Raw genomic sequence first — 14,325 nt, forward strand, 5'->3', positions numbered from 1 at the left:
TTTTTGTCTTGTTAATTCATAACAAGGCTTAACAATATCCAACTTAACATCGTGTACATAGTGTATGAGAACGAGTTATGTGCTTTTAGCTCCTTTTCAGTCATGATACAGTGAACCCTCGCAGGCCAGCGGTACCTGTACTGCTTCAGTATTTGTCAAAGGTTAGGAGGTTATCAGGGAGGTCGAGGCTCTCGAAACGTCTATCTGATCTGGATCACAGCCAGGTTCTGGCCCCCTGAAGTTCCCCACGTTGAGAGTACAGGAAACACATGCGTGGGGCCATGACCTCCAGTGGCTATTATCAGCGCTGGTATGCAGATACGCATCAGAGAGGGCGAATCGCTGGAAAAACATGAAGCTCGGGCGGCGCGGCGCAGCGCGCCATGATTGACTCACAGGCTACTTAAGCCCCTCGGGCTGGGCAGAGAGAGAGCAGAGCTGAGCTGATCAACATCTTTAAGCCCGTTAGACATAAGGCTCTCGTGGGACGGACGCAATTAAAGCCCTCCCCTTCAAAGTATCGCCTCATCCTCTGATGCAATTGAAAGATGCCATGGCAACCATATTTGGGGGTCTTTATCTTTTCTCACTCTTGCCTCTTGTTTTGCTGTTGACTGAGATGAGCTTAGGGCCACTCCAGGAAAATGCTTTTTAGAAGCTGCTGTTTGGATTTTGTCTTAGTCGTCATCTGCTACAGTAAGATTTTTAGGAACAGTTTTTGATCCACTGATTCTTGATAAGACATTGTTCTCTATCAAGTCTCAACTAAAGTGCATTATCCAGAAACAAGCCTGAACTCAATCGGAGTAAAAACAAAAAAAATAAATAATAGACATGTTTTCCTTTTTTTCTCCTCTTAAGGGAACAGTGATTTGAATCGTACTGTTATCAGTGTTGGCTTCAGCAGTGACTGATATGTGGTCGCAGTCTGTAGGTCTCATATTGGAGAAGTTGAGATTAAGCCGGATTAATCAGCCTTGTAAACGAGTTTGTGGGTAAATTAAATCAATCAGTCAGTCACTTCAAACTATGTCAGACAACATGAGCATGTGAGAGAGAGAGAGAGAGGAGTAGAAGAAGAGAAGTAGATCCTGTGCTATAATTCTGTGCGGTATCATTTTAAAGGGTTGATTTATGATGAGAGACAGAGGCCAGTTATATCTTCACACCTGGTTCTTTTCTACATGCTACATTAAGCAGTGGATTGATATTTGTTCTTCTAGACTCACAATGGTAAAACAATGGGTAGAATTTCTCCCGTCATAGGCTACATCACTTGTGACTGAATCACATATAGATTTTCCATGGTACCTACTTTGGGACCAATTTTGTGATTTCTCAAATAATATTTATATAGTATATATATATATAGTTCTGAATATTTTTTTGATATTTGAATATTTATTGATATTTTCAGTATTCAGTCATATATTTCAGTATTTGTGCTATTAGCAAAATGTTCCCGGTATTCCAAAGAATCATGAATCTTTCACTCATGTCGATGTCCAGTGTTAGAAATGAGGTCATCCCACCCCATTATTATCCTCCTGCCAAGGCACCATGCAGGTTAAAAGTGGTTGTCTGGCTCTGTGCGGACGTCACCTTGGAGAGTGGATTTGTGGCGCACTCTGTGCCCTCACACCCCATTCTAGTGGTCAGAGCTGAGCATGGTGGGAGGGATAGGGATTTACTCTGCTCCTGCAGCTCCGTCCTGCTTCTTGCATTGCTATTGCAGATCAGAACAGGGAGATTCATCCAATTGCTTGAGTATATTGTCTTCCCATATGGTTTGCTGGCATGAATCAATTTCACATACTTTGACTCTCTCTCTCTCTTTCTTTCTGTGTGTGTGTGTGTATGTGTGTTTTGGGGCCGTTCTGATTGCTGCCATGTTCCCTTGGTACTTGAGACTTAAGTCCCTTATTTTTTGTATGGATCAAGGGAAGTTTCAGGACGCCTTCCAGCACTAAGGCCGATTCCAGAGTGCTGACAGTGAAATAGAGGGAAGTATAAAATTAAAAGCATTGTTATTCTTGCGGCCTGTGTCCAAAGGGAGATCGATTGACAGCTTTATATCGTAACGCCATCTCAGCTGACCTTGGACAAGCTCTAAGCTCAGCTACCCATTCCACACACACACACACACACACACACACACACACACACACACACACACACACTGCTTCTCCTCTGAACTATGACTATTTAGAATGGCTGTCTGCAGTCATTGTTGAAGAAATCAGCAATTGGTAGTTGTTGACAGGGGGACAAATCAAAAACCTCCTCTATTTTAGTTTCAAGGAAAGTGTGCGACTTGTTTATCTGGAAAAGTGAAGTCAGTTCACGCTTGGATATTTGAATATGATATACTATTAGGGTTGCCACGGCGACCGCTGTCGTCTCAGCATGTGTCAGTTGCCATGCAGTGGTTTGTTATTCCTGAGAAAGGGGACTTGGAACACTACCAATCACACAAACACACACACACACACACACACACACACACACACACACATACACATACACACAAGTTGGCATTATAGTGAATCAGCCTCTCTGCATAATGCTCAATATTAGTGCTAACAGAGATTGCAAGGTTGTTCTGGAAATGCACGCTGTCAGTCTTTTGGCAAGATCACTCTCTCTCCCCCCCTGTCTTTCTCTCCCTTCCTCTCTCTCTCTCTCTCTCTCTCTCTCTCCCTCCTCCGTTCATCGATTCCCCCTCTCTCGCTGATGTCTTGCATAAGTAGGCAAAGGGAGTTGTGAAATTGGCCAGGACTCTGAGACAGGAGCGTTGTTCTCCTGTGACTGATGACTTCTTGTCTTGTGTGATGGCCATTTACTCATGCTGCCACCCCACATCCATCCTCTGACACCAGGCCAATTTCAAAGCCACCACCCCCCTCCAGGGCTTCATAGCTCTATTGACTGCACACACCCTGCACATGTAATGCTACTGATTTGGAAACATATTAGTTGATTGTACGGCTCCAATTATGGTTCAGACTGCTGCCTACACTGAGGTGATTAGTCACTTCTTGGAAGATAGGGTGGGAAGTGTCTCAAGATCATTACATACAAAGTTAAGCCTCTGAGATACAAAGCAAGCCTCTGAGACTATCCCCACACACTTAAAACGAATTAATTGGTGAAACAAGTCAAGTAGACTTACCGTTTGAGAGTGACCACCTGACTCTTGCTCTTAGACTAGGGCTCGGGAGGCCCTAGAGTGTTGTATTAAGAGTCCGTGCCCAGCCAACAAGCAATTCAAAGGATTAGTGCTCTAGAATTGGGTTCTGGAAGAATGAGACACCTGTGTCCTTTGGGCTCACTGACAGATGGTGGGCACTGCTGAGGTTGTGGCCAAGTTATCCATCTCTTGGCACCAGGTTAAGGAATGCCATGGTGGAACGCCTCCTATGGAACCTAGGGAGAAGAGCTACAACAGCTTGTCTACACGTGGGAGGTCCACAGTCCAGCCTTCAGGCCAGGAGTCAATACATTTGGTCAGTGTCAGGTCTAATGAAAGGGATTCAATTAAGTTATATGGCTCAAGTGGGAGTGGTGGTGGTAAAGGATATCGCCGCGGCTGTAATTCGGCAAAGACAACAGCATATGATTGGCTATCAGAAAGCTCTACCGATAGACCCTCTCTATGGCTCTGCAGTGTCTCTGACTCTGACTTGTGAACAATGACCAAAGGAATGACCCGAGAAGTGAAAAAAGGAGAATCTTCGTGTCTTCGTTCTTATCAACGACTCGCTCTAAAGAATCAGTTTGTTTGCGAATGGCCCACCACTAATGCCTACCTCTCTGTTAACAGATTGAAAAGAAATGGAATTAAATCTTGTTGAAAAAAAGTGTTAATGCCAAACTAGATAACCGTCATTGAGACATCATGAAACCCAACGTTTATGAGACGCTTTCCTAAGAAATGGTAACGTCATTCCAGTGTCATATTACTGTGTTTTTGTGATAAATGTGGGTGTTCTTGCTTGTAGGACCTTTGGGTCAGAATGACTTTGCTTTGGTTAGCTTGAGTGCACTCAGAGCAGGGCTGTTGCCTAACAGACAGTAATACCATGTAATACCTGTAATACCTGTACCACTGAATTGCATTTTCTTTAAATGATTGCACAGTATTTGGATATTATTTTCTGCATATTGGTATGATTCATGTTCTTCTCAGAGGTAGTGTTCCTCACAGCATCAGTTAGCTTGACTTCAGTAAAATGCCCAAATGGATTATTATCATTCAGAGAAATGCACATTGACTACAGTCTACTCTAGACATAGGCCCCCTAGAGGCCACAAATCTAATTTACCAAACCATATGTATGATCCTCAGGTGTGTGTGTGTGTGTGTGTGTGTGTGTGTGTGTGTGTGTGTGTGTGTGTGTGTTTGTATGAATTATTACATGTATGATGAATACATTTCTGGTTCACAGGTCAAACATAAAGTAAATGCTGTGTGAAACAGCGATTTCTTGCAACCACCAAACCCCTGTTTGCTACATGTTATTTTGACCTTTTTTTCAATCTCTGTGGTCATAGTCCAACGGGCCAAAGGAAAATGTTTTTATAATTTGCCTAAGCTACTCCTATTTTGCCCAAGTACACCACCCAGCCAAGACGTAAAGGTTCCCAGGCTTTTCACGGTACCCAAATCTGACGCCCATGGCCAAGTCCATGGCCAGAGGCCTTCTGTATGAGCTAAGCTGGGTTGGGCTGCCTGCTGACTGCTCTTTGTCTGTTTTGTGTTTCACAGAGAACCATGAGTACTGTGGAGGAGGAGCCGGACCACATGATACCATGAAGAGAAGCCTGCAGGTCCTGCGCTGGGAGCTGCTGAGTGAGTGCTGGATGATACTTACTTCAAGGGCTTAGAGGAAAGCTTAGAAAGGGGCCATTATTCTTACGTTAGTTCATTTCACCCATATGCATAGTTACAGATTCATTGAAAAGATTAAATTGATTAGAACTCAGACTCCCACTATATTTAATCATATAAATGTTCTGACTGGAACCATCTTGCCTCTACCCCGCACCCCACCCCACCATACCCTATCCCACCCCACCATACCCTATCCCACCCCATGTATTTTAAAATCAATAACAAAAAAAAGCTTGTACGTCCTCACAGAACAATAAGGTGTTGTGCTGTGAAACGTCTTTGTCGACCTCATTTCTGCGAGTCATCCCTCCATCCCCACTTAGGTAGAAAGTAAGACATACTGAGTGTTCATCTGTCAGGTTTGCTGAGGGAGACGGAGACTGCCTGGAGAGGTGTGTGTGAGCCAGGTGAGGAACATCTCTATCTGATTCAGCACCCAGAGAATACAGCTACCGAGAGAGAGAGGGAGAGAGAGAGAGAGAAAGAGAGACAGACAGAGAGAGAGTGTCTGAACTGCTCTGGCAAAGGGCCAGCAGTGAATGTTAAAGGAAGCCACAGCATGAGGTTAAATCTGCTAGCGGTCCACGGAGGGTCCATCTCTCATTTGCAGCAGGCAGGCAGACAGGAATCAAGCGTTTGACAGGAGCTGTGGGGGGCTGTCAGGGGAACATTACGGCTGATGAGGGTAGACACACTTTTGAAAATGACTGCCAGTGTTTATCATTAGGGTTGGTAATACACCATTAGTGAAATGACACCCAATGAAATATCACATAAGCGGTTGCTGAGGTTGATACTTAGATGTATTACAACCAAATGGTTTTGCTTTTTGAAGACAACAGTGGTCAGACGTAATGGTGGAAAGATGACCTAGAAAAGAGAGTGAAAACTTTTGCATCTGTTCGAATTCATCTTCAGGGGAAGAGTAATGATTCAGCTCTCCAGCAAAATGCCCTTGGCTGCTTCTTGATAGAATTGGCTGCCTGACTGATTTCAGTGCTGGGGATAACTTCCTCCCATTTTTATATACAAACTCTATTTCACAGCTGGGGCCATGCCTCTTTCGGCCTGTCTCAGGGCTAGTTCCTGATGATTCGTCTCTCGGCCAGTGACTTCCATGGACTCAGTCCCAATACTGACAGAGCTTGTCCTTGTGACTCAGCCATATATAGTATCTTTTTCACCCTGAGTGAGGGCTATTCCTATCTCAACATATAGTTTGCTCAGTCCTTCTTAGGTCGCCCAGCTGGATAAAGTACAGTAAAAGCACGATGACAGTTTAGAGAACTGCACAAAGAGGCTGCAGAAGTAAGCTGCAGTAGATGCTCTCTTAGTTATAACAATAATCTGTCTCCGGTGGAGAGTACCCCTGCCACAACACTGTACAGTGCCAGAGAGAGTGAGAAAGGAAGGATGAATGCAGTGGCTGATTTGGAGTGCTCATAAGGGTCTGTCAGAGATGGCAGCAAGCAGGAAGTTATGGAAGTGAGGTCAACTTGAATCCCTCTAAAAACAGGACGTTTTTTTATCCGCTCTTTAGATTTCCTTTGTTTTTGTTTTCAAGCAATTTTTTTGGTTATTCCAGTAATTTCCCATTGTTCGATTATTCACCCTGAAGAACTTAATTTTTCCCCATTTCCTTCTCCTTGTTTCGCCTGTGTAGCAACTTTGGAATGTTTAGAATATGTCATGCAAACATAATGGGGACAACCTCTCATTGGCTTTTTTTTTTACATGTCATTGTTTGCATTTACTCTTGTGGCGAGGTGATCTCCCCAGAGTGGATGGAACTTCCTGTTTTAAACCCCTTCCTTCCTGTGGAACCAGCCCACAGCATCTCTCCACAGCATCTCCCTGAGCACGTCTGTAAATCAGCCACATGCTAAAAACAGCACTGCAGTAAACACACACAAGGTATCGCGCGTCCGTCTTTTTCCGTCTGCTTTGGCAGATAAACAGGCGTCTGAGTTCAAAGATGCCACAATCGGTGCGGCACAGCTCCGGAAGTCATTATTATGGGGTAGTGACTTGCCCCACTTTATCTCTGAGCTCGCATCTGTCCTGCCCTGCCACTCCCTGCGAACAGGAAGTTCTCAATCTATCCCAGAATCCCCGGGGAGCGCTGCTCCCTCCCCTGGGTGATGGCCGCGCCTACGTTTGGAGCGATGGAATTTGTTTTTCATTTACATTCCACGACAAGACACGGCATTATGCAAGGTCTTCTACATATTGGGAAGAAAAGCTAACTTTCAAATGAAATTTGTCTCAGAATTTGTCTTTTATTCTCTACAGTGAATTTCAGCATCTACACAGTTCTGCATACACGCCAATTGTGGATTTGGTGGAACTGATCCAGAGATCAGGCAAGCCGACTTCAACACTGTTCTCACTGATTAAGCACCCACAGGGGCGCTTGGCTTAATTTCAGCTACCGTACTTTATTTTTTATGCAATGTTAGTTTTTCCTTGGCCATGTTTTACTCAGGGATGGATTCAGACACAACCAATTAGTTGTGGGGGCCATGCTAATCTGTCTAATTACTACCATCAGCTAATTAACTGCTGAGTTTACAGGAATGCCAACCAGGATGGGGAGTCTTGTACCCCTGGGCTAACTCGGCTGGCTTTGCCTACATTTCTGCTGCCTTAGCCATGGTTTGGGCTCAACATGATGCCAGATGGTATCTACCCCAGTTGGTGGTAGGTTGTTTTTCCCAGTGTGCTCATGTACCCATCACAGGGGCTACTCTGTGTGGTTGTGCGCCATGGTGGATTTCCCTGGAGTGTGCAGTAGGGGGTGGGGGGTGGGGGGGGGGGGGGTGGTGCTGACGGATGTGCTTGTGTCTCTGCGCGTCCCATTTTAAGGGGTTAACACCAGGACCATTTGAAATTAAAAAAAAATGTTCTTCTTTTTTTCCCCAACTTGGCATTTGGTGATGATGTGGCAACAACCAAGCTGTGACTTCTGCCACATGTGCAGATTCTCCTGAATGCAACCCAACCCCCCCAGCTTTAGCAGGGGGCAACCACAGCATAATGCACATGGGTCCCACCTCTCTCTCCAAGGTGGTGTCTGCCCAGGATTGATCACCTAAGGGGATATCTGTAGATCTGCACTACACTGTATATGCTTTGGTGGACCTCCTGATTTGATTGATTAGGTCTGTTGATGCAGGAAGTTGTGTGGTTCCCATAGGAACACTCTGGCAAAAGCAAAGGGCTGGACTATGGAAAGCTGTGTTGGCCTTAGGCTGCATGTATTTCTAGTCTAAAAGTGGGGTGAGTGGTGGTCTTTCCTCTAACCAAAAGGAGCCATTTTGGATCTTGCCTCTTGTCAATGAGTGCAGCATCAATAGACGGATATTTAGTGCACTGCAACTGCAGCCATCGGAAGGAGAGTGGAGAACCGGAAACTGCCAGTGCCCCACAATTTATGAATGTCGCAGTCATGCGTCAGCCGAGGACTTTATGAAAGTCATAGGCTACTTACGCATTCCAAACACCTTTAATTTACAGTGTTTACCACATCAAATCTCCTCCCATGTGATAAATCACCCCCTGCGGTTAATGGATGTGGGTTGGCCTCTAACGGAAGCATAAATCAGCGAGGTAATTCGATGGTAATTTTTACATCGTTCCCAAAACCATCCTGCTTTTCCTCCCCTTCTCCCAATAATGGGAATGGTGAGTTATGAGCTGGAGTGTGTGACAGTGATGAGACGCGTGAGCAGAAGGTTCAAGTTCACGCTGGGTCATGATTATGACTCCACCCACTCATATGCGTGTCACACATCTTTATGGTTTCTGTAACCTCTCTGTTATTAGCATTGTTGGGAACTCAAGACAAGATGGCAGCGACAGCTTCATTCAAATGGAAATGATTTGGCTTGAGGACTTTGAGTGTGAGTAACCAATCCAGTCAACCTCCAACCTGGAATGATTCATTCACACATTAGTCTGTAATGGGCTCCTTTGAGCTGGTTGCCATGGTTATTTGTGTAAACAAACATATGCTACACACAAATTGCTCTGACTGGCTCAGTGTTCCAGCGAATAGAAACAAAGCACTCAGTCTTTTTTTCATATTCATTGCCCACCTTTGGATGAGGGCTCTTTTATGGTTTGTTAATATTGAGAGCAGTACTTTTCTCCTGCTGTAAACCCCTGAAAATCATCCTCACTTTTTTCTCTTTTCTTTTCTCATCCAGGCAGTAACCGTGTCTCGATACCCAACCCCATTTTGGCCTCTAATGACACACACACACACACACACACACACAGCTCATACATCTCCTGTTCTGAAGTAGCTCTTATGCTCAATAATGGGTGCTAATAAAACCGTGTTCGGTTTTCCTGTCCTCTCCATCATTCGGTCCAGTAATTTATTCCCTATTTTCACACCCCCTTTATGCCTCCCAATCCACCCCTCTCCCACCTCTCCTCCACCTGTGATGGTAACATGGCATCGGCCCTGATCAGCGAGAGCTACACCCCACTCTCCATCACCGCTGGCTCCAGTTAGATGTTTACTCCATCAAGGCGAGAGGAAGATTAGTCCTCCACCTCCAACTCATGCATGCACAACAAGCCTACACACACACACACACACACACACACACACACACACACACACACACACACAGACTTTCTTTCACAACACAGGCACTGGTGAAGCACCCAGAGCACTTACCCCTAGCTATCATGCTCTGTGATTTGAAGGTGCTCTAGATCCTCATAGATGTGCAATGCCTCCTTATTTCCCCTTTGAATGGTTGTGTTACTGGGGACTCCGGGGGGTTGGAGGGGAACCTCTGTGCTGTACAGTATACTGTGGCATAGTTCCAAACAGCCAGCACCAACTCAGAGGACTGAGTCACCCTGCTGATAAATGGCAGATAACCTTGGCCAGCCACAGAGGGTTTTGTCAAGTGAGACAAATGCTGCTCCCCATTTCACTCCGATGCACACAGCCGTGCGTAATACACCATGTGCATATTCTTTCTCTCCCTGTCTTATTCATAGCACACGCACGCAGACACACACACACACACACACACACACACACACACACACACACACACACACACACACACACACACACACACACACACACACACACAGTCACAGACTGATCTATCTAATCACCATGTGCATTAAGTAACACCACAGCATCATGTGCACACATAAGCACACACTTTGCAAGGGCATTAGGTATTATCCTGGGTCCGTATCTCATACCTCCTAGTAGCTTTTAACTGGCGATGTTTTAAGAATGTTGTAGGGAAAACTCCTAGAAATAATGTCCGTGTCAGTTTTAAAGTTACAACTCCTAGTTGTTTAACCAAGAGTATATTCACAAAGCATTTTAGCACTATAAAAGTAGAACCTGTCTGGGAGAGCTAAGAAGTAGTCGAGAAGGATTTCTACTTCATTACTAAACATGAATGAACAAAGCCTCAATACCTAAACTTCTTGTAGCATAAACCCTGTGTAACCATAGCTTAAACACATTTTACTTTGCACATTGTTGGCAATTCTGCAACACACCTATTGTGAAACACTATACATGATTTCTTACATTAGAAATCTCCTGTTATCATTGGAGAAATAAAATCTATTCAAAATGCTCACACACACCTGAAAACACTTACAGAGGAAACTGAACACCAATCAGTCTGAGGCTTAGCACTACAAATAGTTCTGTATTTTCCCCTTTTCCCCATTTCTAAAACCTATCAAAGAATTATTTTCAGTGGGCCAATGAAAAGTATATGACCACCAACCACATACCTGCATGCCACTTTTGCAAGCAATGGAAGGGGTATGTAGAGACTGTGGTGGGGTCAGTTAAAGGGTGGATATGGCACACAAGGTGATCTTTTACCCCGTTGCCTAGCCCGAAAGGACATCACCACAGAAGGCAGGATCCATAAATGCAATTATTACATTTTTAGAAAGGATTGTTGAGTTTTGATTGTTTCATTGGCATAGTGCTATGTCCTATTTGGCTGTGAGCCATAATGAGCCAAATTCTACAAAGTGTGTAAGCAATAGGCAAAACCTGTAAGTGTGATTCTATTTTTCTTTATTTCTGTAAGAATGTTTGTTTTTTGTAAAAACGTTAGTTGCAAAAAATGTCACTTGATTACTGCAGAAATTCTACTTTTCTACTGAGAGAGTTTCACAGAAGACTGAGTCTGAGAAAATGACAATACAGCAAAAATAGAAACACAAAGACTGCAGTGTTTTATATAAAACATATCAGTGTGTTGCTGTTGATTTGAAAGATTGGTTGATTTGAAGGATTGTTGAGTTTTGATTGCAGTGTTTCATTTTGGCATAGATGTGAGTTGTTTATCTCCAAGTACTATGTCTTATTTGGCTGTGTGTAGAGTTTTGACATAATGAGCCAAATTCTGCAAAAAGTCTGTAAGCAATAGGCAAAAACTGTAAGACCAATTCACAAACGATTAAAATGTTGCAAAGACATGAGACATTGTGCATGAAAACACGGTTATCATTGCTGGCTATGGAGCTCTTACCTTATCTGAGGAATTATAATTTTTCCTTGCTAAAAGCAGAGCTCAGAAGCTTTGTAAATAGATTTTTAAGAGAAAACTCTTAGAATCTTAGATTTATGAGTATTGCCTACTCTTAGTGCTAAGATGAAATGTTTTGTGAATACAGGCCCTGGTCTAGTATGTGTGGTGCATATTTCAATCCTCGCTCACATCAAAGCCACTTGGATCCCTTTACATTTTCAATGAACCTCATTAATAAGTGATGGTTATTTTTCTCTCCTCACTCTGGGTTAAAAGGCTGTGGTGTATTTCTCAGTCTGTTTATACTTGAGGAGAGGTGATGTGTTTGTACATCAGTATGACAGAAACATATGTGTGTGTGTGTGTGTGTGTGTGTGTTCTGCGCTTATGCAGTGAGGGCCCTTGGAGGGTAGGGACTTGAAGTTCACATCTCACTGTATATGTGTGATAGGGACCAATGCATGTGTTTAATGTATGATTTGAAATTGAAATTATTACTTATGCATTGTACGTTTGTTTGTGTGTGTGTGTGTGTGTGTGTGTGTGTGTGTTGGGGGTGGTAATCCATTTCCCTGGCCTTCGTCATGGAGTGAGGCCGCGGCCTTGTGTCAGAAGTAAATTCTGTCGCTTTGTTGTTCAGAACAGCCTCATGTTTAATGCAGCTATCAGTAGCCCTGTTTTATTCATCCCTGTCATCGTATTTCAGCTATTGTGGTAGTAGGAGCTTGGGCTAGCGCCACCTGGTGGTTAATGAGGTAGGGCACAGTAGGCCAATTGTGTGTTGGACTAACTGACCAAGATATGGAAGAGATTCTGCCATTGTACTTGTCCCAGTCACAAGAGTGAGAGAACCAAGAAAGCATTCAAGACTAACTATAGGCAGTTTATGTTATATGGTGAATGGGTAGTGTGTGGTCTAATGCCATACTTTACTCTTTCATGATGAGCTATGATGTGAAAAGTGAGTTTGCAACTTTAACTGATATACTCCTTTTCATGTTGACATCATTCACTGAATTAGTTGCAACAGGTAATCCAGTCATGCTGGTAGTTCCCCTGTCCTTTGGATATAAATGTCCACCCATCTGCCTAGCCAGCAAAGGCACTGTTGACTCCATGTTTCCGTGCGCATCTTCCTGGTGAGACTGTGCGGGTAGGGAGCAGGGGAACGTAGTGTAAAGGTCAAGCAAGAGCAGTAAACCTCCCGAGATCGGCCAGGGAGACGGCCGGAGGGATGGGAGGGGATCGGTGTGCTGTATCATGAGCTGCGTGCATGCTCTGGCCCGGCCCAGAAGCCGGCCTTGCGCCTGGTGGACGTGACAGGCCTGACAAACGGGGACTGCTGGAGTGCTGTCCTACATCCACGTGCCCCGCCTGCGAGGGAACGAAGCCGCTTGGTGCCATACAACATAAACTGTGTATGTGACAGGCAGTGTGTGTGTGTGTGTGTGTGGCTGACACACATTGTATGTGTGTGTAGGGGTGTGTGGGCAGGCGGGTGTGTGTGTGGGCAAGTTAGTGTGTGTATGTGTGGTGTAGTGTGATTTATTGCTCCTATGGTGTTTCCCTTTAATGCAGAGCTCTGAGTATATTGTTCAGTCATATTGCATGAAACACGTTTCCTGTTCTCATGGTGTAAGTGAAGACAGACAAATCATAAAGGCTGGTCATGAATGTTGGATGAAAGTGTAGGACGCCGGAAATATATCACAGGGCTGAGTTTTTGGTTCAAGAAGACCATAGCAGACAGCATTAGCACAAAAAATAACACAGAGTCAAATCCACTGTGTAAGGTGCTGAAACATACGCAATTGTTTCATATTTAGATATATATAAGCTATAGAAATGATCTGTGGTTGTTTTCCTTGGAATTGGTTCAAACGTACTTCCTACTCTTAAAACATCTTACAAGAGATACTTTAGCTGCTGATGTTGAGTTTCTTGCTTGGTGCGGGGTCTGGTACTGAAGCTCCTTTCTCCAGTGTGTCGGTGTTTGAAGTAACCCTATTCTGGTTTTATCCCGTTTTTGCACATTTTTTCACACTTGTCCCCCTAAACGTGTGAATAGAAGCCTGGTTTCCGTAGAAACTGAAGTAGTGCTGGAGTGAGACAATGCCTCAACACCCAGGTCACATGGAGAGGCGTGTGAGAGCCTAAGTGTTCTGTGCACGTGTGTGTGTGTGTGTGTGTGTGTGTGTTTGTGTCTCAGTAAGTTTCATATGGGTAGTGCAAAGTAAAGTACATACAGTATAAGTACATATATATATTGTAGATCTGATGATATGATGAGCTAGTAAAATGTCTCAACTGAGCAAAGAACATAGTAACATCTGTGACACATCAAAATGTTTTCACACATACATTCACACACACACATATGCACACTCTCTCACATGCACGCACAGTGGTTTTCTTGGTTTCATTTAACTCAAGGGCACCTTTCCGTACAGTCCACAGTCAGCTCTTGGAGATTGGCTTAAACTCACAGCGTGTGAGCAGCTTATCCTCAGAAATGAACTTTTCTATTTTTGCATTCCTGCTTCTTCCCCTTATTCACGGGGTGTGAACGCTTGTCAGCTTGTGTTTGGGGGCTGGCAGGCGCTCCAGCGAGGGTGGCCTCACCCAGACAGAGCTGCTCCGTGCGCTGCGACGCAGTGATGCACTGCAGTCTCTCCCAGCTCTCCAGGCAGGAGCCTCATGTGGCATGCGCTTTCATGGGCTCCCATTCAAATGCATCAACGAGACCAAGAGGGATGGGCCAAATAAAAGACTCCCTTCTGGTCACCCTCACCATTCTCTCTCTCTCTCTCTCTCTCTTTGTGTACCTCCATCTTGCTTTCTTCCTCTCTCCCTCTCTCTCCATCTCCTCTTTCTTTGCCTCTCCTCTTT

The 14,325-nt window shown here is 44.4% G+C and overlaps 1 protein-coding gene across 1 annotated transcript in view; it reads left to right on the top strand.

Moving 5' to 3' along the window:
- tmem108 (transmembrane protein 108) overlaps positions 1 to 14,325 on the top strand; it is a 43,622-nt gene that overhangs the window by 22,621 nt on the left and 6,676 nt on the right. Inside the window, exon 2 of the mRNA XM_042068334.1 lies at positions 4,769 to 4,852. Within this exon, the coding sequence (XP_041924268.1) occupies positions 4,813 to 4,852 (40 nt within the window). The 5' untranslated portion in view covers positions 4,769 to 4,812. The remainder of the gene's footprint in view (positions 1 to 4,768; positions 4,853 to 14,325) is intronic.

The sequence above is a fragment of the Alosa sapidissima genome, chromosome 17, assembly GCF_018492685.1.
Source record: "Alosa sapidissima isolate fAloSap1 chromosome 17, fAloSap1.pri, whole genome shotgun sequence".
Lineage (NCBI taxonomy): Eukaryota > Metazoa > Chordata > Actinopteri > Clupeiformes > Clupeidae > Alosa > Alosa sapidissima.